General features: G+C 31.4%; 2 protein-coding genes across 2 annotated transcripts; one reads left to right on the top strand and one right to left on the bottom strand.

Annotated features, from left to right (window-relative positions):
• The first annotated feature begins 9,628 nt into the window (after positions 1-9,628).
• On the top strand, positions 9,629-12,081 carry LOC130961633 (F-box protein SKIP8). The gene is made up of 4 exons (XM_057887604.1): positions 9,629-9,791; positions 10,138-10,197; positions 10,662-10,857; positions 11,264-12,081. The coding sequence occupies exons 2-4, from the start codon at positions 10,168-10,170 to the stop codon at positions 11,803-11,805; spliced, it is 768 nt and encodes a 255-aa protein (XP_057743587.1). The 5' UTR covers positions 9,629-9,791; positions 10,138-10,167; the 3' UTR covers positions 11,806-12,081.
• A 138-nt stretch (positions 12,082-12,219) lies between these two features.
• LOC130962336 (uncharacterized) lies at positions 12,220-17,491 on the bottom strand. Its single transcript, XM_057888556.1, has 3 exons — positions 17,209-17,491; positions 13,455-16,078; positions 12,220-13,104 (listed from the first exon to the last, which is right to left on the bottom strand). The coding sequence occupies exons 2-3, from the start codon at positions 15,996-15,998 to the stop codon at positions 12,829-12,831; spliced, it is 2,820 nt and encodes a 939-aa protein (XP_057744539.1). The 5' UTR covers positions 15,999-16,078; positions 17,209-17,491; the 3' UTR covers positions 12,220-12,828.
• Positions 17,492-25,990: the final 8,499 nt, after the last annotated feature.

The following is a 25,990-nucleotide window of genomic DNA, read 5'->3' as shown; positions in this document are numbered from 1 at the left end:
CAAATACCTCTTTGTGTACAAATACGGATCTTGGCCCCAAGTACCCAGAATAAAGTCTATGACACCCCTTTTTAAATAATCTAAATCGAACAGTTCGCACCTAACAATCTCAAGGGTGTTCTGCCAGTATAAAGGAAATAAGGGTTCTTGGTTCTCGGATAAGAAGAAAGGTTGGACACCTACAGAACTCTTGACCTTAAAAAAAGTAGTTTTTGAAGTCATGAAAAGAGTCATCAAAGATGAAAAAAAGACCTTCTAACCTTGAACAGCTTGAAAGGATATCCATCCCGACTTCTTGGTGGAGCTGTACGGTTTGGTAGCCACAAAAAGGTAAAAGTAAACGTTCAAAGTAGGCTGAATGTCCAATTTCCGACATAAGAGTTGAAACATTTTCATGAAATCCCAAGAGTTTGGGTGTAGTTGAGAAGGGGTGATGAGCGGATAATTTATACGCTTTTTGGCATTGTTTTTAGATAGTTTTTAGTAGGATCTAGCTACTTTTTAGTATATTTTTATTAGTTTTTAAGCAAAATTCACATTTCTAGAATTTACTATGAGTTTGTGTATTTTTCTATAATTTCAGGTATTTTCTGGCTGAAATTGAGGGGCCTGAGCAAAAATCTGATTCAGAAGCTCAAAAAGGACTGCTGATGCTGTTGGATTCTGATCTCCCTGCACTCGAAATAAAATTTTTGGAGTTACAGAAATCCAAATGGTGCACTCTCAACTTCGTTGGAAAGTAGACATTCAGGGCTTTCCATCAATATATAATAGTCCATACTTTGCTCAGGTTTTGATGACGCAAACTGGCATTCAAACGCCAACTTCCTGCCCTATTCTGGCGTTAAATGCCAGAAACAGATTACAAGCTAGAGTTAAACGCCCAAAATAGGCTGCAAACTGACATTTAACTCCAAGAAAAGTCTCTACACATGAAAGCTTCAATGCTCAGTCTAAGCACACACCAAGTGGGCCCGGAAGTGGATTTCTGCATCATTTACTTATCTCTGTAAACCATAGTAACTAGTTTAGTATAAATAGAACTTTTTACTATTGTATTAGGGGTCTTTTCCCTATTTTCGAATTCACATGCCATTTGGAAAGGCTGGCCATTCGGCCATGCCTAGACCTTGTTCTTATGTATTTTCAACGGTGGAGTTTCTACAAACCATAGATTAAGGTGTGGAGCTCTGTTGTTCCTCGAGTATTAATGCGATTACTACTGTTTTCTATTCAATTCATGCTTATTCTTGTTCTAAGATATCCATTTGCACACAAGAACATGATGAATGTGATGATTATGTGACGCTCATAATCATTCTCAACCTATGAACGCGTGCCTGACAAACACTCTCGTTCTACATGCAAACGAGCTTGAATGCATATCTCTTAGCCTTCTGGTTCACAATCAGAGTCTTTGTGGTATAAGCTAGAATCAATTGGCAGCATTCTTGAGATCCCGAAAGTTTAAACCTTATCTGTGGTATTTTCCGAGTAGGATCTGGGATGGGATGACTGTGACGAGCTTCAAACTCGCAAGTGTTGGACGTGGTGACAGACGCAAAAGGATCAATGGATCCTATTCCAACATGAGTGAGAACCGACAGATGATTAGTCGTGCAGTGACAGCGCATTTGGACCATTTTTACTGAGAGGACGGACGGTAGCCATTGACAACGGTGATCCCCCAACATACAGCTTGCCAAAGAAAGGAGTATGAAGGATTGGATGAAGCTAGTAGGAAAGCAGAAATTCAGAAGGAACAACGCATCTCCATACGCTTATCTGAAATTTTCACCAATGAATTACATAACTATCTCTATCTTTATTTTATGTTTATTTATCTTTTAGTTATCAAAACTCCATAACCATTTGAATCCGCCTGACTGAGATTTACAAGATGACCATAGCTTGCTTCAAGCCGATAATCTCCGTGGGATCGACCCTTACTCACATAAGGTTTATTACTTGGACGACCCAGTGCACTTGCTGGTTAGTTGTGCGAAGTTGTGAAAAACAGTTGAGATTACAATTGAGCGTACCAAGTTGTTGGTGCCATTGAGATCACAATTTCGTGCACCAAGGGGCAAGGTTAAAAGATTACAACACCTCTATCTCAAAGTCGGAGAAAGGAAGTCGAACACCTAACCTAGTAAAAAAGCAATTATATGTGTAAAAGAAAGGTTGTTCGGACTCAACTATAGGATCGGGTGGTTCTAAAACATAGCTCCTCTCATCCTCCCTATTCTCATAAATAATATGATGTCTACGAAACGCATCACAGTACTCTTTATCGGTTACCGAGGCACAAGCTAAAATAGTTCTATCTACCTAAACCTAAAGAGCAGGGGGAATCTTAATTGACATGTTCAAGATAACTTTGCAAGACATAAACGCTGCACCTACAAATGAAAAGTAAAGAAGACCGTTACTACAAGAAGTCAGAACTCGTACAAAAGAAGTCGGACAAATAGGGAAAATAAAAAAAAAAAGCTATTTCTTTCAAAAGGCTTATTTCAAACAGTTAAATGGAGTTTCTCCCATACAAAGTCCTCACATCAAAGCAACACCATTTGAGGCAATACAACACATATATCAACAAAATTACAGCCACAGCCATACACAAAAGAAAGCTCGAAAAAAGAGCCTTTTAAAAGTCTTTTCAAAGAAACATCTTTCACTCAAACAGCGCAGAAAGCAAAAACTTCCCTTAAAGGAAAGGAGGCTATGTAACGCCCTAATTTTAGCACGTCATGATCGTACCAAAAGTGAGGCGTTACTAACCCGTTTTTCCTTATTTACTATTTCATATTGAGCCTTTAGTTCGATACCGCATTTTAATTTTTAAGAAAATGCCGAAAAATTTTGTTTCTATTAATTAAAATCATATATCAAAGAACACCAAGTAATAATAATCACATAACTATTAATATCAATAAATATTATACGAAAGAATTCAAATGAAACTCAGATACAATTTATATCCCTCTATATAAAATAAAATCTTAAATATCAAAGGCGAGGGAATTCTATGAAAGCAACTCAACACATAAACTTAACTCAAATAGACTAATAACTGCCCGCAACTTCAAACTGAGTCTTCGAACCTGTGTCACTGAAAGGGTGGAAGATTTTGGGGTGAGAACAAACCACACGTTCTCAGTAGGAAATGGGAATGCCGTGAAAATACAGAATAAATACAAATAGTTAACTCATATCCCAAACACAATTTTCTTTATTAAACCCTTCAAATTCTTCCTAAGTCTTACTTTAAACTGTTTAAATCTCTTTCTTTAAACCACATTACTAAGTTTGCAGTATAACAAAATAACCAATTAAGTACACAAGCAAATCACCAAGTCAAACAATACAAGCAAACAACACAATCACAAGAAAATAAAATAAACAGCCACAAACAAATGCAAGCGTACAAACAATTTATGATGCATGCCTATCCCTTGTGCATGCCACGAGCTTATGCGTCAGTTGTCTACCCGCAACCCAACGTTACTCAGAGTGAACCCCGAATATGGTTTCTTTACTATGTCAGTTAGACACCTTGGAATCACGGTTACCCGTGTCAGTTAGGCCTCATTATAATAACATTTTAATGTGCATCACAGTAAGAAACAGTGCTATCAGTTAGGCGAACATTCCCGCATTAGCAATCTCAGGCTATCCGTTAGGCGGGCACTTTCGCATTAGCAGTTTGGCACAAGGCCCATTCAACATACACACTTTATAATTTATTATTCGTTTCAATTATCTCTTTCATACATGGTTTCTCATTTCCTCTTTCTTTATTATGCCTCCACATCACCAACACTACAAAACATACCTCCGCATCACCGCCTAACTATATATACCTCCGCACCACTACCTAATTATACATACATCTGCATCACCCATTAACTTTAAACCTTCTTTGGTTGTCCTAATACTACTATTTTAGAACCTAAGGCTTGGTATTGAGGTAATTTGGTCATATTTTAAACTTGTACTATCCTTTTTTTTAAAAAATACTGTTATTGTTTTTGAGAAAATGCCGCAAGAAACTGCAGAGACAGTAAATTTATTAAATTCACTAAAAATTCAATTTTCATCCATTGCATTTCCAAATTCATGTCCTTAAATAAAACTCTTCCAGCTTTCTAGAAAATAAAACTTCAGATTATTACCATATCACATGAAAAAGTTATTAACTTAGGAACATAGCCCTGCTTTTTAGAATTCTGTTTCCAAAATCTAGCGAGCGCGCTCGCTCTTTGCAACATAACTAATTGGTCAAAAAGATTTTTGAAACGAAATTTAAAATCAATATTTTAGACACATAAAGCTTGAGACTGCCGTTAGTTTCAGCCCAAATACTCATCAGAATTATAAATTAAGTGGAAGTTGGTGCTTCTACAGTAAAGAAATAGAATTTTCTGTAAAAATCATCAATCTTTGAAAAATCACTTCTTCCAAACCACTCATCAATAAATTCTGAAAATTTTATGAGACACTCAAAACACATTAAAGTTTCATGAAAAAATATTTTCATTCAAAAATAGAATCTGGTCTGCTGCCAAAAATGGATCTATTCTACTGTCAATTATGCAGAAATTCTATCTAGACATTTTCAGCAATCTTACATATCATATTCCATGCTTAAACCTATAAACCTTCCAAAACCATCCCTCTAACCTTTCTCCAGTTATTCAGAGATGATTTCATAGCCAACATAGTCCAAGAACCCAAATTCAATAAATTTTCACAATTTCAATTACTTAACAATAATCGGACTTCCACTTTTCAGCACTATATCAAACATAACAATTCATATAACCTAACCATCATTCAAACACATACTAGAGCCATATTTATCATCAATCAAGCATATTATAGTTTATCTATTCTCATCACAGGCGCAGCCACAAGAATAATAATTTAATTGTCCTAACCCTTATTTTCATAATTTTAATTTAGCAACCAATACCAAATTTATCAACATTTACAACTAAAATCCAAACTCAATAATAGTATAATTATTAACATATTTGTAATTATCTACTATAGGGCATTCTTAAATCGAAAATTTTTAATTTAAAAATAAAATCCCATATTTCCGTACGAAATAGGTACGAAATCAAAACAATGAAAATTTCGGAGAAGCTTTCTGACCGAATCGCTGAAAAAAAAACGTCAATAATCGTCTATACCTCCTAAAACCCCAATTAGCCGAACTTAAAGAGAATGAAAACTACGTCACCGTTAACTTCTGCCGAACAAAATAACACCAATATATAAAAAAAAATACGAACACTTTTATTAAATTAAATTTTTTATTAGAGTTACGAATTACAAGAAATCAAAAACAAAATTTTTTATGCGGATCACGGTTCCATGAAAACTCACGTTCTCTCCCTCTATTTTTTTTCTTTCTTTCGGTGGTGATAAGAATGAAATGAAGGATAATGATAAGTAATCAATGACATAAAAGAAATGTATCACATTATGTTATGTGTGTTTTTATATAAACAAGCCACATTTCCATTTCTTTACCTTTGAATTTTGATTATATATATACATATATATTTATTTATACCTAGATAAGCATGTTTCAATTATATATATATATATATATATATATATATATATATATATATATATAATGCATATATAAGCCACGTTGTGGCTTTTCTTTCTTTTTGTTTCCAATAAAATAAATAATAATAATAATATAATAATAAATTAAATTAAACTTCAATAATTTTTTTAATTTTAATTAATTATTTTTGATAAAATAATTTTTTTAAAAATAAAATCTCAACAATATAATGACTTATAAATAATTAATTATTTAATTTTTAAAAATTCGGGGTCTTATAAGCTACAATAGCAAAAGGAAAAAGTTCAGAAGAAAAAAATCAAACCCAAGCAAAATAAGAATTCAAGAGAAAGAAGAAGACGAAACCAACCTTAAAGTATATTGCGAAAAGGAAAAAGCATGTCTAAACAGCTAGTGCCACGAATGTTCCTCTCTTCAAAACAACAAAAGCGGAAATACCACAGAAGTCCACAAAAAAAATCTTGAAAGCAAAACAGAAGTGGATAAATCACACAAGCATAGTGAAAACAAAATGGTTCTTTTAGAAAACAGAGAAAAAGGGGAGAAAGAGGAACTGAATCAACTGATGAAGTCTCTTTAACCGCTCCAAATAACTCATTTACTCCTCATTAAAACGTGCACGGAACCCAAGGAACAATTGCCGCGCAAACATTCGCTCAGCGATAAAAGCCTCAACGTTTAAAAAATTCAAATAAATCGGACATCCCGGACAAACTAGGCCCGATGTCCACAACAGAAGCCGCAAAATGCTCGAACCCGACCTCTACAAAGGAACGGCCTCAAGTAGGGGTACTGTTCATACTCTGGCGCAAACAGATAAAAGCCAGGCCCAATAAAGATAAAAGACCCACTAATAAAGGTAGACCTCACCATAAATCCGACCTTTTTAGAGAGGTCAGACAAAAACACAAAGGTGCAGTCCTGCTTGATTAAACAAGTAACTGCCTCCTTAAGCCTCTCCAACTACTTCTACTTCTAGAAGGTAGATCCCAACAAACTCCCAAGATAAAGGGAACGCTTACCTATAAAAAAAGATAGATATACTCCAACAAAGATGGTTATCTACTCTACTATAAATACACTGGCACCCCCAAGTATAACTCACGTTCTAATCTACTAAAAACCTATTCAAAGATCTTGCTAACTTAAACATTGGAGTCTCTTGCAGGTACCACCCTCCACCTCCTCACGAGGAACTCGGACAGGCGGCACCTCGACATATCAAGTCGGACGCTGCCATATAAAGGGATCTGGACCTCACGTTTAGGTCCAAACCAACGTTTCAGGTAACTCTCGGAACAGTAGTAAAATGTAATTCGAATTCGATATATAGAGGGTATGCATGTAAATCGAATTAGGGGGCATATATTTACATTGGAACCACATTATATATAAATCGAACTCCCTTGTTTCAATCTACTATGGCTGATCATAGGTTAAATCGACAATGCCGGTATCGATTTACTATGGGTGAGCTCAAAATCATGTGCTCCCCTGATAAATCGAAGCTGCCTGTATCAATTTACACTTAAACATACTAAATCAACATATGCTCATTCAATTTATATAGTTATATGCAAGAAGACATGCACATAACGTTTTTTCGTTCGAGTGATTTGCATAATTTTGGGTTAGTATTAATTTATTTGAATGTTTTACCCAATTATTAAAGTACAAAACGGCAATCCAATTTTGTTTCTATATATTTTTAAATTAAAATAGAAAATAGTATTGCCGTTTTGTTTTTTATTTTTGAGTATATACCCATTTTGGTCCTCAAAAAATTTCAGACCAGACATTTTAGTCCCCAACTAAAATTAATTACTCGATTGGTTCCTAACAATTAATTCCGTCAGTCACTTAAGTCCTTGGCTCTGTCAACTCTAACGGAAGACAAAATGGTCCCTGAAAACTCTAACATGGGATAAAACAATTCCTGACAACTCTAAGAAGGAACAAAATGATCTCTAACGCCTTTATTCGAAAACAACATTATTTTTCTCCAATTTTTATCATATCTCGCATAACCCTAACATTCATGCTCTCTTTCTTCACCTTCACAGTTTTCTTTTCCATCTTTTCCTTCCTCCTCTTTAGCTCCAAGATTAAGCCATGGTGTAATTATCACATGTGTCACACCTACCTCAACATGTCATGGACCACACACTTCCTAAGTTTTTGTGACTGATATATCCACATCCTCTGCACTTCACCCACCAAAAGCATCCACTTCCACGTCTTCGATAACATCACCTCCAACCCCGACAACGTCCACGACATCCTCAAGACCAAGTTCCATGACTACTCCAAGGGCACGCCTTTCTCCACTCTCCGCCAAGCAATATAGATTGTTGGACATTAGGACATTATGAGAAGATTCTCCTTCGACATCATATGCAAATTCTCATTTGAAATAGACACCGAGTGCTTCATTCCTTCTTTTCCAGAGTCCAAGTTGGCAGATAGTTTCGATCTCGCATCCAATCTATCAGTACAACGAGCAATATCGCCGTTGCCACTCATATGAAAACTGAAGCGATTACTGAATATTGGTTCGGAGAAGAAGCTGAAGGAAGCGATCATAGTGGTGGACAATGTGGTCATGGAGATGATAGGGCAGAGGAGGAGGGAGATGGCAACGACAACGACGGGTCTTAACAAATCAGACTTGCTGTCTAGATTCATGAGATCCATCGAAGACGACAACTAGTTGAGAGACATATGCATTAGTTTCTTGAGTATGAATTGGTTGAGAACAAGTTGAGGATTTTTTTTCTTGTGAACATTAAATTTATAGAGTGTGCATTGTGTAGTTTGAAGTTACAGTGTTAGACTGTTAGTGTTATGCGAGATATGATAGAAATTGGGAGAGAACAGTGTCGTTTTCGAACAGAGGAGATCAGGGACTATTTTGTCCCCTATTAGAGTTGTCAGGGATTATTTTGTCCTCTGTTAGAGTTAACGAAGTAAAGGATCTAAGTGACTGACGGAGTTAATTGTTAGGGACCAATCGAGTAATTAATTTTAGTTAGGGTCTAAAGTATCCAGTTTAAAATTCTTTGAGGACTAAAATGGATATATACTCTTTATTTTTTTAAATTTTAAAAATAAAAAACAGCGTTGTCGTTTTGTTATTTTAGGTAGCGTTTGTTTTGAGGTACTGAGACAGAGATTGGGAGACTGAGACTCAGTATAATGTTTGTTGGTTCAGAGACTGGTATTAAAATTTCTGTCTTTATCCCTAAAATTTCAGTATTTCAGTACCTCTAAAAAGTAGGGACACAGGAGACTAAAATTTTTAGAGATAGATACTGAAACTTTAATAATATTTTATATCTAAAATATCCTCGTTTCAATTAATTAATTGCAATTTTACCCTTTGTACAAATTAAATTAGAGTTTTATTCTTATTTCAATTTCTGTCTCTTACTTTGCACCAAACAGAATACTGAAATTTATTTCAATCTCAGTCTCTCAGTCTCAATCTTTCCGTCTCTATCTCTCCACCAAACACTACCGTAGCAAATTTAAAAGAATTGTTGCGGTGCCCCCACAGTTTAGTACAATATATAATGCGAAGATAACTCCTAACTGAACTCAATATTTAAAAAAATAGTTGATTTTTTTGAACAATATAGATTTTTTAGAAAATTTTTAAAAAAATTCACAGACCTATCTAAAATTTTTTAGAATGCATGGACCTAGTTATAAATTTTAAGAGATGTATGAAAATTAATAAAATAATTTAACTTAAATGATAAAATTAATTATATATTTTATAAAAAAATAATCGAACACTAAAATATTTTTAAAATATAATTAATATAATTATTTCAACCGCACAAAATATTTTTAAATTAAAACGAATTTAATTATAGCATTTAAATTTTCTTATGTTTAATTAAAATACATTGTAATTTAATAAATTTTTAACAGGTCATCATTTTCATAATTTATTTTTATTTGAGAAAAATAAAATAGATCCTGTCTTAGGGTTTTGCTGAAATAAACGGCACCGTTTCCTTCATTCTTACAATCTTCTTACGTCTTTCATATTTCTGGCTTAGCCACTTTTTTGTTTCGTTCAATGAACGATTGGCACCTTACCTTCTTCACCAGCGCGCCTAGTCTCCTTTGATCTCTGTTCTTCCATTTCCTTTCGCCCTTTCTACTCTCCAAGGTTTCTTGCTCTCTTCTCTCTTTCAACTTCTTCTTCACATGTTTGCTCTTACTTCTCTTTGTTTCTTATTCCCACTATGTTATCATTCTACTAGATCCTTTTTCTTTTCTTCTTTAATGAATCAATGCTTTGAATAACTGAAACCCAATGGCTTAAAGTTTCCCCCTTTGTTGTTCTTGAATACTCATTTTGGTGCTTCAACAATATTCCATGTAGCATGCCCATTTCTTGATATGTGAACATGTATTGATTCAGTAGAAGAAACCATGTGACATGTACTTGATTCTTGATCTTATATTTCGTACCTTGTGATTTCAAGTACTCAGGTTTTGCTTTCTTCTTGCAGCTGTAGTTCTGGAACCAGCATTTTCCAACTATGGCGCTTCATGGAACCATCTTCATCAATGTGAGCTACCATTTTTCTTTTTTCACTTATATCACAATTTCCAAAAATATATATATAGAATTGAGAAGTTCTATGATGTAACATGTAAGTTTCCAGATGAATTTTAACAGATAAGATCACTAGGGATGAGTTGAACATTAAATTGAATAAATTTTCATGATTGATTGAAGATTGAATTAAACTGCTTAGGGTTTAGGCCCTAAACCCTAAATTAAACTGAATGAACAGGAACTTTTGGCAAAATTTAAGCATCTTCAATGATATGGGCATTTGACCTTGTTTTAAATTAAGATGGCCTTCTATGAATATTGTTGAAGAAAATTTGAATGATAAGTTGCTGAGGATTGAGCATAAAGTCACATTTTCCTCTCATCCCCTGAAATTATTATAATTTTCTCATCTTTTTCTGTTTTAAGAAAAAAATTTCTTGTTTCATAACGCTTGATTTGTAATTTTGTATGCAGGGTCTTTCTTCTAATACAATCAAGGAATTTAATTTCTTACCGGGTTCATTCATCAATAACTTTCAGAAGCTTCATTATGTTTCTCTTCCTTCCTCTAATCCAGTTAGATTAGTTTTTGGCAAAAGTTTTGGAAGGAGTGACCAACTGTGTCTTCTGCCTGCCACTCAATGGCCAAACTTGCAAAAGCAAGGATACAGTAAGTATCTTTGCTTGAAACCTTAGTTAAGAATTTATTGCGTATGCATTGATAGTTTAGAAAAGTTTTACGCAATCATCTAATTAGCGTTTATATGACCTAAAAAAGAGTTATACGCAATCATCCAATTAGCGTTTATAAGACCTTTTAGGTGGTGAAGTGGCAAAAATGATTGTATATCTACATAAAAACTTTTTTTAAAAGTGAAAATGAGAATTGGTGGGACATTTTTTTTTTGGATAATATCATGATTAGTGTGTAGTCTCTATGTTGTTGACCAGTGTCTTTTTGGTTATATCTTGACTTTAATTGAGTTCAGATTTCTGTGTCTACAACCCCAAGTTTCTTTAGTCCTTGTTTTGCAGATTGTAGCTATGCATTAATATGTGCCTGTGTTTTCTATCAGGGAGGCAACAAAGAGTCAAAAGTGAAGACTCAGAGAGCATCTTGAGTAGTGAGAATATCGCATTGGATGAACAGACTTTGGAGGAGGAGTTACGGAATGCCATTGCGGAAGAGAACTATGCTAAAGCAGCAAAAATAAGGGATACGCTCAAAAACCTCCAAAAAGATAGCAAGACAACAATATTCGGCATAAACAGCCGGTTTTATGAGTCATTCAGAACTGGGGACCTGGCAGCAATGCAAGCCCTGTGGTCAAAGAAAGACGAGGTGTGCTGTGTTCACCCTGGTTTAAAAGGGATATCTGGTTATGATGATGTTATTGAGAGCTGGAATTTGGTTTGGGCAAACTATGAATTTCCACTAGAAATTAGGCTAGAAGACATCAAGGTTCATGCTAGAGGGGATATGGGGTATGTTACTTGCATGGAATTTGTCAAGACAAAAGGAGGAAGATGGGGAGGGCAATTTGTAACCAATGTGTTCGAGAAGATTGATGGCCAGTGGTATATTTGTATCCATCATGCTTCCCCAATAGACTTATGAATGAATACTTGGATATAGATATGAAGTTGCCTTTGTTCCCTCATATATAGTTCACATCGCACTTTCTAATTTTCTGTGACTCTCAATTTCTGTTTTGGGTTGTGCTGAAAGCTTCAAGTCTTCAACCATCTCCAAAATGTCCATTATAAGTTTTGTAACTTCACTGCTCAAATAGTAATCTTTGAAAACTGTGGTACATGCATGAATGAATTTGTTAAGTTGTCCCTAGTCTTTAATACAAATAATGTTCATGCATAGGATGGAGTTAAACAAATAAATAATAATGTATGATAAGTATTTGCTTTATTTATAAGCTCTTACACCTCATGTTTTATAAGTTTCATTGTCGCAGAATATTTCTCTGACGTATTTCTGCAAATTTGAGATACAATTTTACGTTGCGGGTTATAAACTTATATTGCTCTCGTTGCATATCATGAATGGAATGAAATGAAATGAACTACCTCATGCTAAAAATCAACATAATTTGTGATTCAACAAATACTTCTAACTTTGATTTATCCTCACTCATGGCAGTAGAATATCTGTCTGAGGGTATGTTTATGGGGGCTAAAAATGTGATTAAAATTTTCATAAGTGAATTCATATGTTGATTTATACATCAAACTCGTACATAAAACTTCCCTGGACAATTTCACTTCCAAGCATATTAGACTGCTTTTGTAGTTCATACTGCAGAGGATAAACCCTGCCGGTTTCATTTATTGAAGGTTTGCTTTGTACAAAGATGCTGATGTTGCAGCGGTTTCTTTTGTACAATGAATAAAAAGAGCACAATGAGCATAACCATATCTGCAACAACATGTTCTCTGGTGAAAGGAGTAATGCTATACCAGATTGCATGTATGAAAAGGGTAGAAAGAAAAAAGTTTGGAGGGGCTAGAGAAACGTGTTAAAGTGCATTAAATTGCTACTCTTCTCAGCTACTTGTAGATCATTAAAAGCTAACTATAAACCGGGAGAAAAAATAGATAAATAAAAAAAGAAAAAACCCTCATCAAATCAAACTCTTCCTACAGGAGAGAGTGGTGGAATAGGAGTGTACTTTAAGGGTGCTTTTCCTTGAGGCCTGTTGTTGTTCTTGGAACTAGGTTCCTTAAGGTTATCTTCAAGCATGCTACCCATTTCCAAAAAGCTTGGAAGTTTCTGGCAGCTCAAAACGGCAACAGCGATGAAGAATGCCTGTAAATAAGTGACTGATGAATGGAACTCAACTGAGTAGAATCCATCCTTCACCGGTGACAAGGTGAAAATGGGTGTGTCTTGCTTATCTCCTTCCTGAGAGTTATGACAGGTATGCTATGAGAAATTGTTATCTAGTACAACAATCCAGATCATAATATAGAGAAATTTTCTTGGTTCACTTTGATATATATATATATATATATATATATATATCATCCTTGCATTTCAAAGTGCCATTTATTTACAAAGTTATATCTTTATTCCCCAGTCTCCGCACATTCCAAGTACAATAAACAATGAAACATCTACACTCTACATTTGTTACTAAATAAGAGAATGTTGACCAGCAGTTTTGTAATCATTTCTTGATTTTACGCCTTTTTTCTTTTTAATTAGTGTGACAATGACTAAATTGACATATATAATAAGTGTGGAAGCTGTACCTCGGCATAAAGTTGAAAACAGTCATGGAAAGGTTTTGGAAATTTCGGAATGTCTGAACTTTGCTGCTTCTGGTTAGAGAGGACGAGCAGTTTGCAACCAATGTCCCAACCCCCACAATCACATGAACCACCAGTTCTCCACCGAAATATCAATGGTGACGGTTCACCTTTGTTTGGTGATCCATGAACACCACCTGGGAGTATAACTTTGGTGGTACACACGTCATTTTCTCCTGAACTGCTGCACAAGCATCTTTCATTGGACAAGCACCTTAAGCATCCATGTTTCAGCAAATCAGTATCACTATGCATTGCTTCATTGCTCGTGTTTTCCCAAGGTGTCTCAATGACAACAGCCGCAATCTCGCTGCTCTGAACGAGCTTTGGCTGTCCATGTTCCGTCTGGGCGATGAGGACATATTCTTTAACCATTCGCTGCCTGTTAGAGTTCTGATCGATTGGCTTGGTGATTTTAGAGCTGGAAAACTTCATCTGAGCAATGCAATTGTAGGCATAACCGGAGCTTTTTCCTTTGCTACCATGACTCATCCATCCAACGCTCTTTTTCTTGATTTCATTGACAAGGTAGAATGTAAAATATGTGCCCCAATCATCCTTCTCCAGTGGTGACAAACTTCTCCTGGTAGCAGCAAAAATATTTTTCTCATTGTTGAGCACAAATTTAAACAGAGGTAGTCCATTTTTCATTGTAAGCTGCAAAAGGCCACGAACCATTGATCCCTTGCTTCTTTCAGAAGGCTGTAGTTCATCAACTCTTAATGCCGCGAAGCTAACTGAATTCATGCTTCCCTTTTGTGTCTGACTGCTTTCAGCAGAATGGTGTATACTTGATGCCTTGTGCCTCAGTATAGGGTCTAATAACCTCCGCAAGGGGCTAGGGTTGGTCCGGGTACTACTTGCCTTCTCTTTGCCAGGATTATCCCAACGAATGGAACATTCAGGCGTGACTGGACCAGACTTCGCACCAACATAATTAGCACTAGATCGTGGAAGTGTAGGAGGCTCTTTGAAGCTGAAACTTCTTCCGATCCGACTTAAGCTGAAGCTAAACCGGCGACTGTGGGATATATTCCTGCCCCTCCGGCTGGATGAAGTCAGCTCTGCCGATTCTTGGTTCAGTGGTTCCTTTATATTACTTAAAACGCTCTGATTTCTTTGGTTGGTGCCAAACAAATCAGCATCGGAGTAAGCTCCTAATGAACGACGTTTAGAAATCCTATTGGCATAAACAGGTGTCTCAGACACAACAGAAGAACAATCCATATCCAGACTAGCACCAATGCTGCGTCTAACTCTTTCCAAAGAAGTAAACTCAACCCCGGAACTGAGCGTACTTGAACGAGGGATTTCAGGACATACATCTTCAGCACAAACCTGTTCAGGAAGAGAAACATATGACGAACTACTCTGGCTAGATTCTGAACGCTTTTCATCAGAAGATGATCTTAACTCAGAAAGCCGGAAATCATGGCAATGTTTGTGACCGTTGTTGGAATCTGACTGCTGCAACTGATCCACCTTTTTCCCAATTTCCCTGCTGCTTGAATTCACTTTCTTAGATCTTAAAGAGACCTCTTTGTTCTTTGATATTACTGCTGGCTGTCCGATATCAGAGCTTAACTTATGATGTCTTTCCTTTTTATTGCGGCTATACTCTTGCCAGCTGTTTGTATTCTGCTGAGAAATTTCTTTCGGAACATGTGAGACCCCATGGTGCCGCCTTGAATTTGAAGTGGAATTTCCATCTTGTAAAGTTCTTTTACTATGATCATTCCTCTTCCGCCTCTCAAGCGATACATCTGAATGAGTTTTGCTTAAGGACTCAAATGCCAAGGGTGCCATTCTCTGCTCATCAGTGCACTTAGTTTTGCTTCTAGAAGATCCAGATTGTCGGCCATCCGGAAAGAGAAGTTTAGAATTTCCCGGAAGGCATTCCCTATTCTTTTTAGATGGCCTGGTTCTTGAGGAAGAAGCCAAACCCTTTTTCTCATCATTTTTTTCCCTGAAACTGACACTTCTAGTAGACAATTTTGTAACTGCTCTTGATGATAATTCACTGCTACTGAATGCTGCAAAGTTGCTAGACAGAACTGGGATATGGTTGTGGTTGTGGTTCCATTTCTCGAGCCGAGACCAATCTAGAACGCCAACATTAAAGGCCTTCTCCTGGGACTTGTGTCCTCTATCAGGTTGCAGGAGATAACCTGGCAAATTCGACATGTGCTTGACAAGCTCATCGCTATCAGTTGCATTTCTCTTAAAGCTCCCTCGATTCTCAATCTTCCACTCTGCATCCTTCTTCGCTTTATGCCTCATATCAAGGTGTTCTGCACCAATGCTGCTCTTCAATTTCAACTTATCCTCATCCTTTGGAATTCGACTTGTTTGGGGCAACGCAGAACTTTCTTTTGCGGTCTTCAAGCTGCTATGCCGTTTTGAGCTGAACTTTCTTAGCTCCAAACCAAATACCATGTCCTCAGAAGGTTTCAACAACTCATCACTTCGCTTTTCACTGAATTGCATCGCACAAACATAAACTCAAATTTTCACCACTCACAATTCTATGCTGCAAACTAGTTCCTCACTTAATATATGGCAGTTATCTGTCAAAGAAAATGTTCACAAGTGAATCAGTTCCAAAGCATATGAAATTTATGGTAAAAAATTAAAATGCTTAACAGTCTACTAAAGTTGTGGACCTAACAATCATATCACTGGATTAGCAGAACAATCTACAACATGTCTCTTAAATTAAATTGCATTTATTAACATCAATAAAGTTCATACTTCATATCTCAAGAGAAAAAAGAAACAAAAATCAGGGTTAGGACACAAGCCATGACATACTGAACTAAATTACTAATCTTTGAAGATGAGAAAAAACAAAAATGCAAATCAAATTTAAGGGAGGTACTTTGTTTTTTTCTACCAAACACAGAATGATAGAGTAATGGGGATCCAGATAACATTGAAACATGAATTGAAGCCACGTGAAATTGGAAACACAATTGAATGCATTGTTTCACACTAAAGGAGATGCACATAGACTTGCTAAAAACTTGTAGCATTCAATGAACAATTTTAATGATGCAACTCCTCCCCATTCCCCAAGACAGTGACAAGTGTAGTTGAGAGTTGACTTAAAAGTCCCAATAAACCATTCATTCATCCCACAATAAAAAAAAAAAATTTTCTTAATTTTTTTTCCTCCTTCCAAATTTGTTGCAATACAAAGATAAGAAAACAACAGAAAAGAGAAAACACATACCTAATAGAGAAAATCAACAACGATGTAAAACAGAACCATATATCATATCATGATATTAGGGGAAAAAGAGGGTTTTGGCATAATTGAATTCAGAAAGTGAATAGAAAAATGAACAAAAACTTAAAATAAAATAAAATAAAATCAGAAAATTAATACAAAAGTTAGAGCTCTGTTTGGCTTCCGAGAAAGATTGTAACGAGAATTTATTTTTTTAAGGAAAAAAAAATCCCTCTACATGGAAAAACAATTGAAGCGAAACCTACATTCATAATCAAAGAAAAGAACACAAAATCACAATTATCAATTCGTTTCCCTTCAACCCAAGAGTCATTTTTTTTTCTCCTTCCACACTTCCTTCAAATAAAACAAGTAGAAAACAGACAGTGATTAAAAAAAATAGTAAAATATAGCATCCAAACACGACAATAACAGTTTTCTTGTCAAAAAAAAAAAAAAACAACTTACCAAGAGTATAAAAAGAAAGAATGGAAAGAGAGAAAGGAAGAAAGAGAAAGAATTGTGGTAATGGCGGCAATATTATGTGGAGAAAGATCCGAAACGTAACGGGAAATGGAGTTTGGAAGTGAAGTGAACGTAGATTGGAAGCGAAGTAAAGAATTACTACTGAGAGAAAGAATGAATGAATGAATATGAGGACAGTGTTTTTTCTGAGGCAATCTAATCTTGTTTTGCTTCCATCATATCATCATCATTTTCGTTCTCTCTTCTCTGTTCATCTTCACATTTGTTCCTGTTTTGTTTTGTTTTTTTGGGTATTTCTAAAACTAGCCCAATAATAATTTTGTATGCATTGGACGCACCAATTTTTATAAATTATTAAATTTTATTAAATAAAATTTAAAAAATATTATAAAAAAATATCGATAAAAATTATAAATATAAGACATATTAGTATACATATATATATATATATATATATATAATACTTTAAAAATAATAATTATAATTTTTTGTTTTGATATAAATAAATTAAAACATATAAATATATATAAAAATATTTTTTATTTATTAATATTAATTATTATGCAATATTATTTTTAATTTAAAATATTTTATATTTACTTAAAAATAATTATATTATTCTTTAAAAAAATAAAAAATATTATAATAGTTAATTTGGTTAAAAAAATATTATTATATAATATAATTTTTCATCCAAATATTTATAAACGTGAATTTTATTTAAAATATATAATACATGAAAATATTAATATTTTTATGTTTTCACACTTTTAAGTAAGCATTTTTTTAATTCTTTTGTTTATACTCTTAAAACATAAAAATAAAAATAAATAACATTATTTTTATTTTTTAAATATAAATAAAAATTTATTTTTACAAAAAGCAAAATCTATAGAATGACGTGAAAATTTTATAATTATAATTAATATTTCTATATAATTATATATATTTTTATTTTCATTATATTTTTTTTACTTTACATAAAATCGATGTTTTCGTTATTACTACAAAGTAAAATTCAAAAAATTAAAACTAATTATCTAGCTATAATTTAATAAATAACTGATAACTCCATTAAAAAGGTTAAAAATTTATTTATTTATTTTTTTATTTGTTACAAATATTAGTCACCATGACTAATTTAAAAGCTATCAGAGAGATAAAAAAACTATTGCATACATATTTATAAAGTTTACAAATTAGTGTGTATATATGTAAAGATTTATAATCGTAAAGGTATTTATATATGTAATCTTTAGAAGTAAATTTTTACCTATGTTTTAGAAAAAAATAAAAATGATATTGTTTATTTTTATTTTTAAGAATATAAATAAAGAAATTTAGAAATGTTTGTCTAAAAGTGTAAAAAAAAATCAATATTTTTTATGTATTATATATAATATTTTAAAATATATATTAATATGAAATGATAACTTTGAGCACATTAAAAAATATATTATTATATATAATATTTTGAACAAAATGTATGTTTACAAATATTTAAATAAAAAATTATATTATATAATAATACTTTTTTAACAAAATTAACTATTACAATATTTTTAAATTTTTTAACGAATAATCTAATTATTTTAATTAATATCAAATAACTTAATTATTTTATAACTAACAATAATAATGCTACATAATAATTAATTTTAATAAATAAAAAATATTTTGTATGTATTTATATACTTTATATTTATTTATCTTAAAATAAAAATTATACTTATTATTTTTAAAATATTATATATTAAAATTTATTTATGTATATATGTATTAATATTTTTATATTTATAAATTTATTAATATTTTTTTCTATAATATCTTATAATTTTTATTTAATAAAATTTAACTGTACATAAAAAATGATGCATTTAATAAGCACAAATTTTTTTTTTTTGGTGACTAAAGAATTGTGCTTATGTCACAAAAGCATTTAGGCAAATAATCTATTAATCATGTTAGTTACGTGTATAAAAAACTCAATTATTACATTAATTATTTATATGAAATATCTATTAAAATATAAAATGTATATTAAAAATATATATACAAATATATTAACTGATTTTTAAGGAAAAGTCTAGGAGATAGCTGTTTTATTAAAATTTGGCCAGTATTTAACTAGCAACTAAGCACAAAATTATTTGATTCATTTAAACGCTTTTTAATTTGCATATGGATGCATGAGTGGTGTTGGACTCTCGTATGGGAGAGAGAGGTGCTTTACAATTTTGTGGTGTCAGTGAAACCACAACTCGGACCATGCGAGTTCCCATTCACCACACGAACCGTCCGAGTTGCATTTTACTAAACGCACGGTCCGATTTGATGCAGTCTGGACACGCATCGCGCAATAACTTCTCCCATCTTCTTCTTCTTCATTTCTCCGTTTAAATTTTTTTATGTTTCGTAATTATAATTATTATTGTTAAGTGGCTAATTATTATTATTGTGGTTAGAAATTGAATTTAGGAATTATTATCATTTTTACCAGATATAGGTTTTTTTGAATTTTTTTTAATATTTTATAATTAAAATTATTATTGTTAGGAAGTTTATTATTGTTGTTGTTATTGTTAGAAGATGAATAAAAATGTGTATTACTTTTGTACTCTATCATTTAAAATAATACATTTTCAAAAGTACTATATCATTTATTTTTCTTACTCTACTAAATAATAACAGAAATCATACTAACAAATTTTTGGGTTACATACCATGAGGGAAAAAAATACAGATGCAGAAAAATAGAGAAAGAAGCGAGCAAACTTGAAGAAGAACACGGAATCTGATATTTTCAATAAACCTAAATCGGACTCACCGTTTACCATTGGCAGATTCAAATTAATATTTAAAAAAGGGAACTCGGACCCTACAATTTCATGTTTAGCTTGATAAAAAATATATATATACAAAACGCACGGTCCGTTTTGTATTGTTAAAATCCGAATTCCAGCCATCAACAAGTCGTACCCTCCGACTTGTTTGTTTATTTTTGCTTAACAAAGAACTCGGAGGGTCCGAGTTCTTTCACCTAAAAATGACAAAAAGCTGTCCCACCTTCTCGTTTATCTCTCTCTATTTCCATATCCGGTGAAAGCACACTAATGAGTCCCATAACTAAAACATTGAGCCCATTTTAAACGCACCCTTCTTTCTATATTAATCTGTGGCCGTTTTTAATTAAAATAAAATATTACTTAAAATATCTAAAAAATTTTCAATCTTCAATAAGGGCTGATATGAAAATTAATCCCCCTATTTTAGAGGTTAAACAATGTGCGTGCAATAATAAGAAATATGGATTAGTTAAAATAGTAAATTTTTAATTATAAATATTTTTGGTTTAAATATTAAAAAAGAAAAGAAATGAATATATATATATATATATATATATATATATATATATATAGTAAAAGATATCTTTTATTTGAAAATAAAAATATTATGTTAAATTTAATTTTTTTATATATTTAATTATTAGATAAGGCTTCCAAGAATTATTTATTCAATTTTTTTACTAAAATAGAAATAGAATTGAGATCAAACAAAATAAATATCACAAAACTAACAAACATATAAATAAATTTTTAGAATTAAATACATTTAGTGATATCTACACCAAAAGAACAAAAACGCACTACGTCTAGTGATGCAAAATTATCATTTTTATTAAAGAATTTAACTTTAATACATCATTAATACAAAATAAAATTTTATATGTATCAAATTATGTATATTACATTAATAAAATAACTATTTTTATATTAATTGTAAATATGATCAAAATAATAAATATAATTAAATAATTATATAAAATATTTTACTATATCCGTACATTATAATTAAATTCTTTATTAAAAGGTTAACTAATAAGAGTACTATATTATAATAGAATTTTTTAAGAAATAAAAAACAATTAATGCATGAAATAGAAGAAATTTGACTACTAGTAGTATTTACTAGCATGACAGCGAATGAGAGAGGGACTTGGCGCGCGCCAAACAGAGCCTTCAATTGAGTGGTAAGAAATAGTGTGAGAGTGAGTGAGAGAGCGTTTCGTTTTCAAAGGAAACGGTGAAAAGAAAGAACAGTGGGTCCCACAGTGGAAGACTTGTTTGGCTAACGCGTATCCCAAAGTTGGGTCCCTCTATATCTGTGTGTGTGGGACTTTCCGAATGCGACACATTTGGCATTGCATTATTCTGACGAGAAAAAATGCAATAGTTTAAATTATTTTTTTATTATGAAATTAATTCCCTAAACAAAATGATTAATTATTAATTAAAAACTATAACAAGCTAATTTCGCGGGAACGGCGATCCGGATAAACCGTCGCGCAAGCCGCAAAGTGCAGTGAAAATCGCATCACATGCCACAGTTACAATTAGTCAAATTACAAAATAGTAGAGTGGACTTGGTAAAGCATTTGGAAATGAATTTAATTTAATTGTGTTTTTATATAACTTTCGTTCTTTTTTTCAAGTTCTTCTCTTCTCTTGCGTACAAATTTAATCATATTTAGTTAAAAATATTAGTATATATTTTTCACAATAGATTAAGTTCTTTTCAAGTAAAAAAATAAAATTATATCTTTAAATTAAAATAATAAAATTTATATATATTATAAATTAATGATAATTACTTTTTTATTTTTAATTTCTTTCACTTTAGAGAATCATTTGTCCTTGACAACAAGGTTTTTTTTTTCCCACTAATCAACTCTTTTTTTGGTCAGACACCAAAAAAAAATCAACTCTTTGTAATTTTTTTTACGAAGATAAGGAGATTTTAAAGGTGAGATCTCTTAGGTGAGTATAAAAAAATTATGTCATTTAAGTTATCACTCATTGACAAAACCAACTCTTTATATATGCACAATTAAAATCTTAAGTTAATTTCTAGAAATTTTTTATTGGTGAATAAATTTTCTCACTAATCAACTTTTTATTTAGACAAAAGAAATCAACTCTTTATAAATGCAAATTAAAATCTTAAGTTAATTTTCATAAATTTTTATTGGTGAATAATTTACAAATATTTTGAAGTTTAAACATTGTTGATAAGATTAGCTTAGAGATATGGCCTATACAATGGGGCTATCATTTTCTTAAACATAAGACTTTGGTGAATTAAAAAATATATATTTTAGATAAAGAATTGTGCTTATGTCACAAAAGCATTTAGGCAAATAATCTATTAATCATGTTAGTTACGTGTATAAAAAACTCAATTATTACATTAATTATTTATATGAAATATCTATTAAAATATAAAATTTATATTAAAAATATATATACAAATATATTAACTGATTTTTAAGGAAAAGTCTAGAAGATAGTAATTTTATTAAAATTTGGCCAGTATTTAACTAGCAAAAGTAAAGTGAGTGATCTCTCACTTTTAGATGAAATCTCACACCATTAAAATCACTAATAACGGCTAATTGATGGCTACAAATCACAAAATTTATTGGCTCTAACACTCTTCGATTTTTAATATACATATGATATTTTATAATTGAAAATAACAATAAAGTCAGTTTAATCAATTATGTACGTGTGAAAGGGAACTTAGAACTTACAATAGCATGATGAATGGGGCAAAGGGACACACCATTAGGAATAGAAAGAGACAACAAAGCCCCAAAAATTGAAAAGCTGATAACAAAAGTTGCTGGTAAGAGGGGGCTGAACTTCTACTCCTACTTCTAGTCCTATTCAATGATTCCTACAGAATCACTGGTGCTTCACTCTCGGTTTTGGTCTTTTGGAAGCCCTACAAATAATCATGAGCAAATTTTTTATTTTTTCTTTTGGAAGCCCTACTTGGTGGAATCTTAGAATTCACTATAGTACTCACCCCATTTTTATCCCTTGTTGTCGTTCTTTGCACAGGTTTTTTTTTTTTTTCAGTAATTTTTGAAAAATTTACATTTTTATATGTAGTATCATACCTTGTTTTTACTTTGTTCGTGGGACAGAAATAGGTCAGGTTTTATCGTTAAAAGACTATGTTTTATTATAGTTATTCAATCCGAATCTAGTTTTTGATCTGTTTAAAACTTGTTTAAATATGTAAGCTGACAATCTAAGGTAGCATGAAGTCTATTGACGAGCTTGTTAACCAAAAAAATAAATAAATAAATTTGGTTAAAATTTTAAATGAATTTAAGATTTAACTAGAAGTATTCATGAATCATATATCCGCGGTATTTATCTAAATTCGATCTGAAAATTGCGAATATGGATCCGATCCACAAGATTATTGGATCGGATTGCGAATCTTGTATAGGTATCCGCATATTTACGTATACGCAAAAATAAAAATAAAATAAATAAATATTCTTTTTATGTTTTATTTCAACTAATAATTATCATATACGTTATATTATTTTAATTTATTATTAAAAAAGTATGTTTAATATTATTTTAAGAGTAGACATATTTAAAAGAATAGAAAAAATGAATTTTATTGATATTTTTTAAAAAAATAAGTTTCTAAAAATATTTTTATGTTTTTTGGATATATCCAATATCCGATCCGCAAATATGCAGATCGGATCGGATCAGATTCAGACTTAAAAACTGCAGATATTGGATCCGATCTGATCCGATGATTTTAGTGCGGATTGAATCGAAATTTCGACCATATCCGATTCGCGTTCACCTCTAGAACTAACAAGATACAAACAAATTTTTTTATATGTTTATTTAAAAGATTGGATAGATAATGATAAATAATAAAATTTTTAAATTTAAAGTTTAGAGTTCAAACTTCACTTACAACATTTTAGAAAAATAATATATGTATGGTATGTTAGAAATTCTTGGAATTTCTTAACCCCAAGATCATTCATATTAAATCATTAAGAATGAAATACTTGAATGTGGAAGCGTACCCTAATTCGTGAGTATGATTGAAAGAGTTTGATTCTTTGATCTTCTTCAACCAAAGCCTTTTATATCCCTAATAGGGTTGAATCGCAATTCTTCTGATGGAAAAAGAGTTGCGGAGGCGGAGGCGGCTTTAGTATGTATTTGGGACCGAAACTCTGAAGACACTATTTATATTTGAACATGACACCCATTAAAGCCTAAAATCTAAATAAAAATAAAACTCATTAACTTTTTTTCCCTCCCAAATGAAAGCACTATTCTCTCTTCTAAATTTATTTTTAGAAAAATATCTTTATTATAATTATATTACAATTAGCATTTAATAAATAATGCATGATTATACTAATTTAGAAAAATATCTTTATTATAATTACATAAAATAAATATTTAATGCATTATCAACTAATGAAAGTGAGGTGCTAATTTTTTATAAATTCATTTTTTCTCCAAAATGAAAACACCATTATCTCTTTTAAATTTATTTTAGAAAAATATATTTGTTATAATTATATTACAATATATTATAATTAGCATTTAATGAATAATGCATGATTATACTAATTTAGAAAAATATCTTTATTTTAATTATATAAAATCAATATTTAATACATTATTAAACTAATTATAGATTAAGAATATTTTTAATCATTTTAATTATATTGATACAATTCTAATTCTATTCATTATGCAATAATTTTATTAGTGGCAAGTTATTACGTTAATGGTGACCCATTTATATTAATAATAATAATAATAATAATAATAATAATAATAATAATAGATATCAATAATTAAATGTTAAAATAATTATCAAATATTGTCTACCTAACTTCAATTAGTTAACAAATTAAATTTTAGTTGCTATATTTTATTTTCTACATAATTATGTTAATTGTCAATAATTTTAATTTTCAACCATTGTAATATAATTTTAAAATAATCGTAATTTCTTGACAAGTTGATATTGATATCTACCTTAAAAAATTAAAACAAAATCTATGATTCTAATCATGATAAAAATGAATATGATATGATAATGGCTTATTCAATTACGGCAAATAAATATATGATGTATAACGTAAATAATAAAAAATTAACTTAATAATAACTAATTTCTATAATTATTTTTATTTTAATAAAGGCTATATATAGTATTTTTTTTGTGGTTCGTGAATCTAGATCTGATAGTCAACTTATTGTTTTTAATTTATTATTTTTTTGTGACTACTTCATAGAATAAGAATGTATTCTTCGTTTTCCATCAAAGTTAATTATTTTAAGGTATAATTTATAATTTTTTATATACTCATTCTATTATATTATTCTTTTGATAATTTATTGATTGTTCTTACTCCAACTTATTCTTTTCGTCTAATATTTCAGTGTGATTGTCTTTTGCCGCAATCGTTACATTACACCACATCCATCAAATACCATCTCAAGTTGTATTCACTGATTCGGGTTCTAATTACATGGATATCTAAGCGTCCAACGAAGGGCAGTAAACTCTATTTTACCGAATGATAGTTGGATATCTACTCACATATTATGACCTACCTAATGGAATTGTGGGTAAAGTTAGTTTTCTTGGGAGGAGCTCAATTTTTGATTGAAAAATTATTTTCACGGAGTTTTATAGGCCAAGTTCAAGTTCCATCCCGTTTATACTTTTTACATCTGTCCAAAAATCTTTGAAGTGGAGCACATAATGAGATTGAATTTCTTCAATTTAAGCTAAGTTTTAGTAAATTCATGTCAAACTCAGAGATGCAATTTCAAGGATTAGTAATATATTTAAATTTTCTTATTTTAAGCTTTTCATAATTAAAATAATTTTATAACATATTATGATTTTTTTC

Source organism: Arachis stenosperma, chromosome 2, assembly GCF_014773155.1.
Source record: "Arachis stenosperma cultivar V10309 chromosome 2, arast.V10309.gnm1.PFL2, whole genome shotgun sequence".
NCBI lineage: Eukaryota > Viridiplantae > Streptophyta > Magnoliopsida > Fabales > Fabaceae > Arachis > Arachis stenosperma.
The sequence above is the reverse complement of the archived record's forward strand: the minus strand, read 5'-3'. Positions and strand labels throughout refer to the sequence as shown.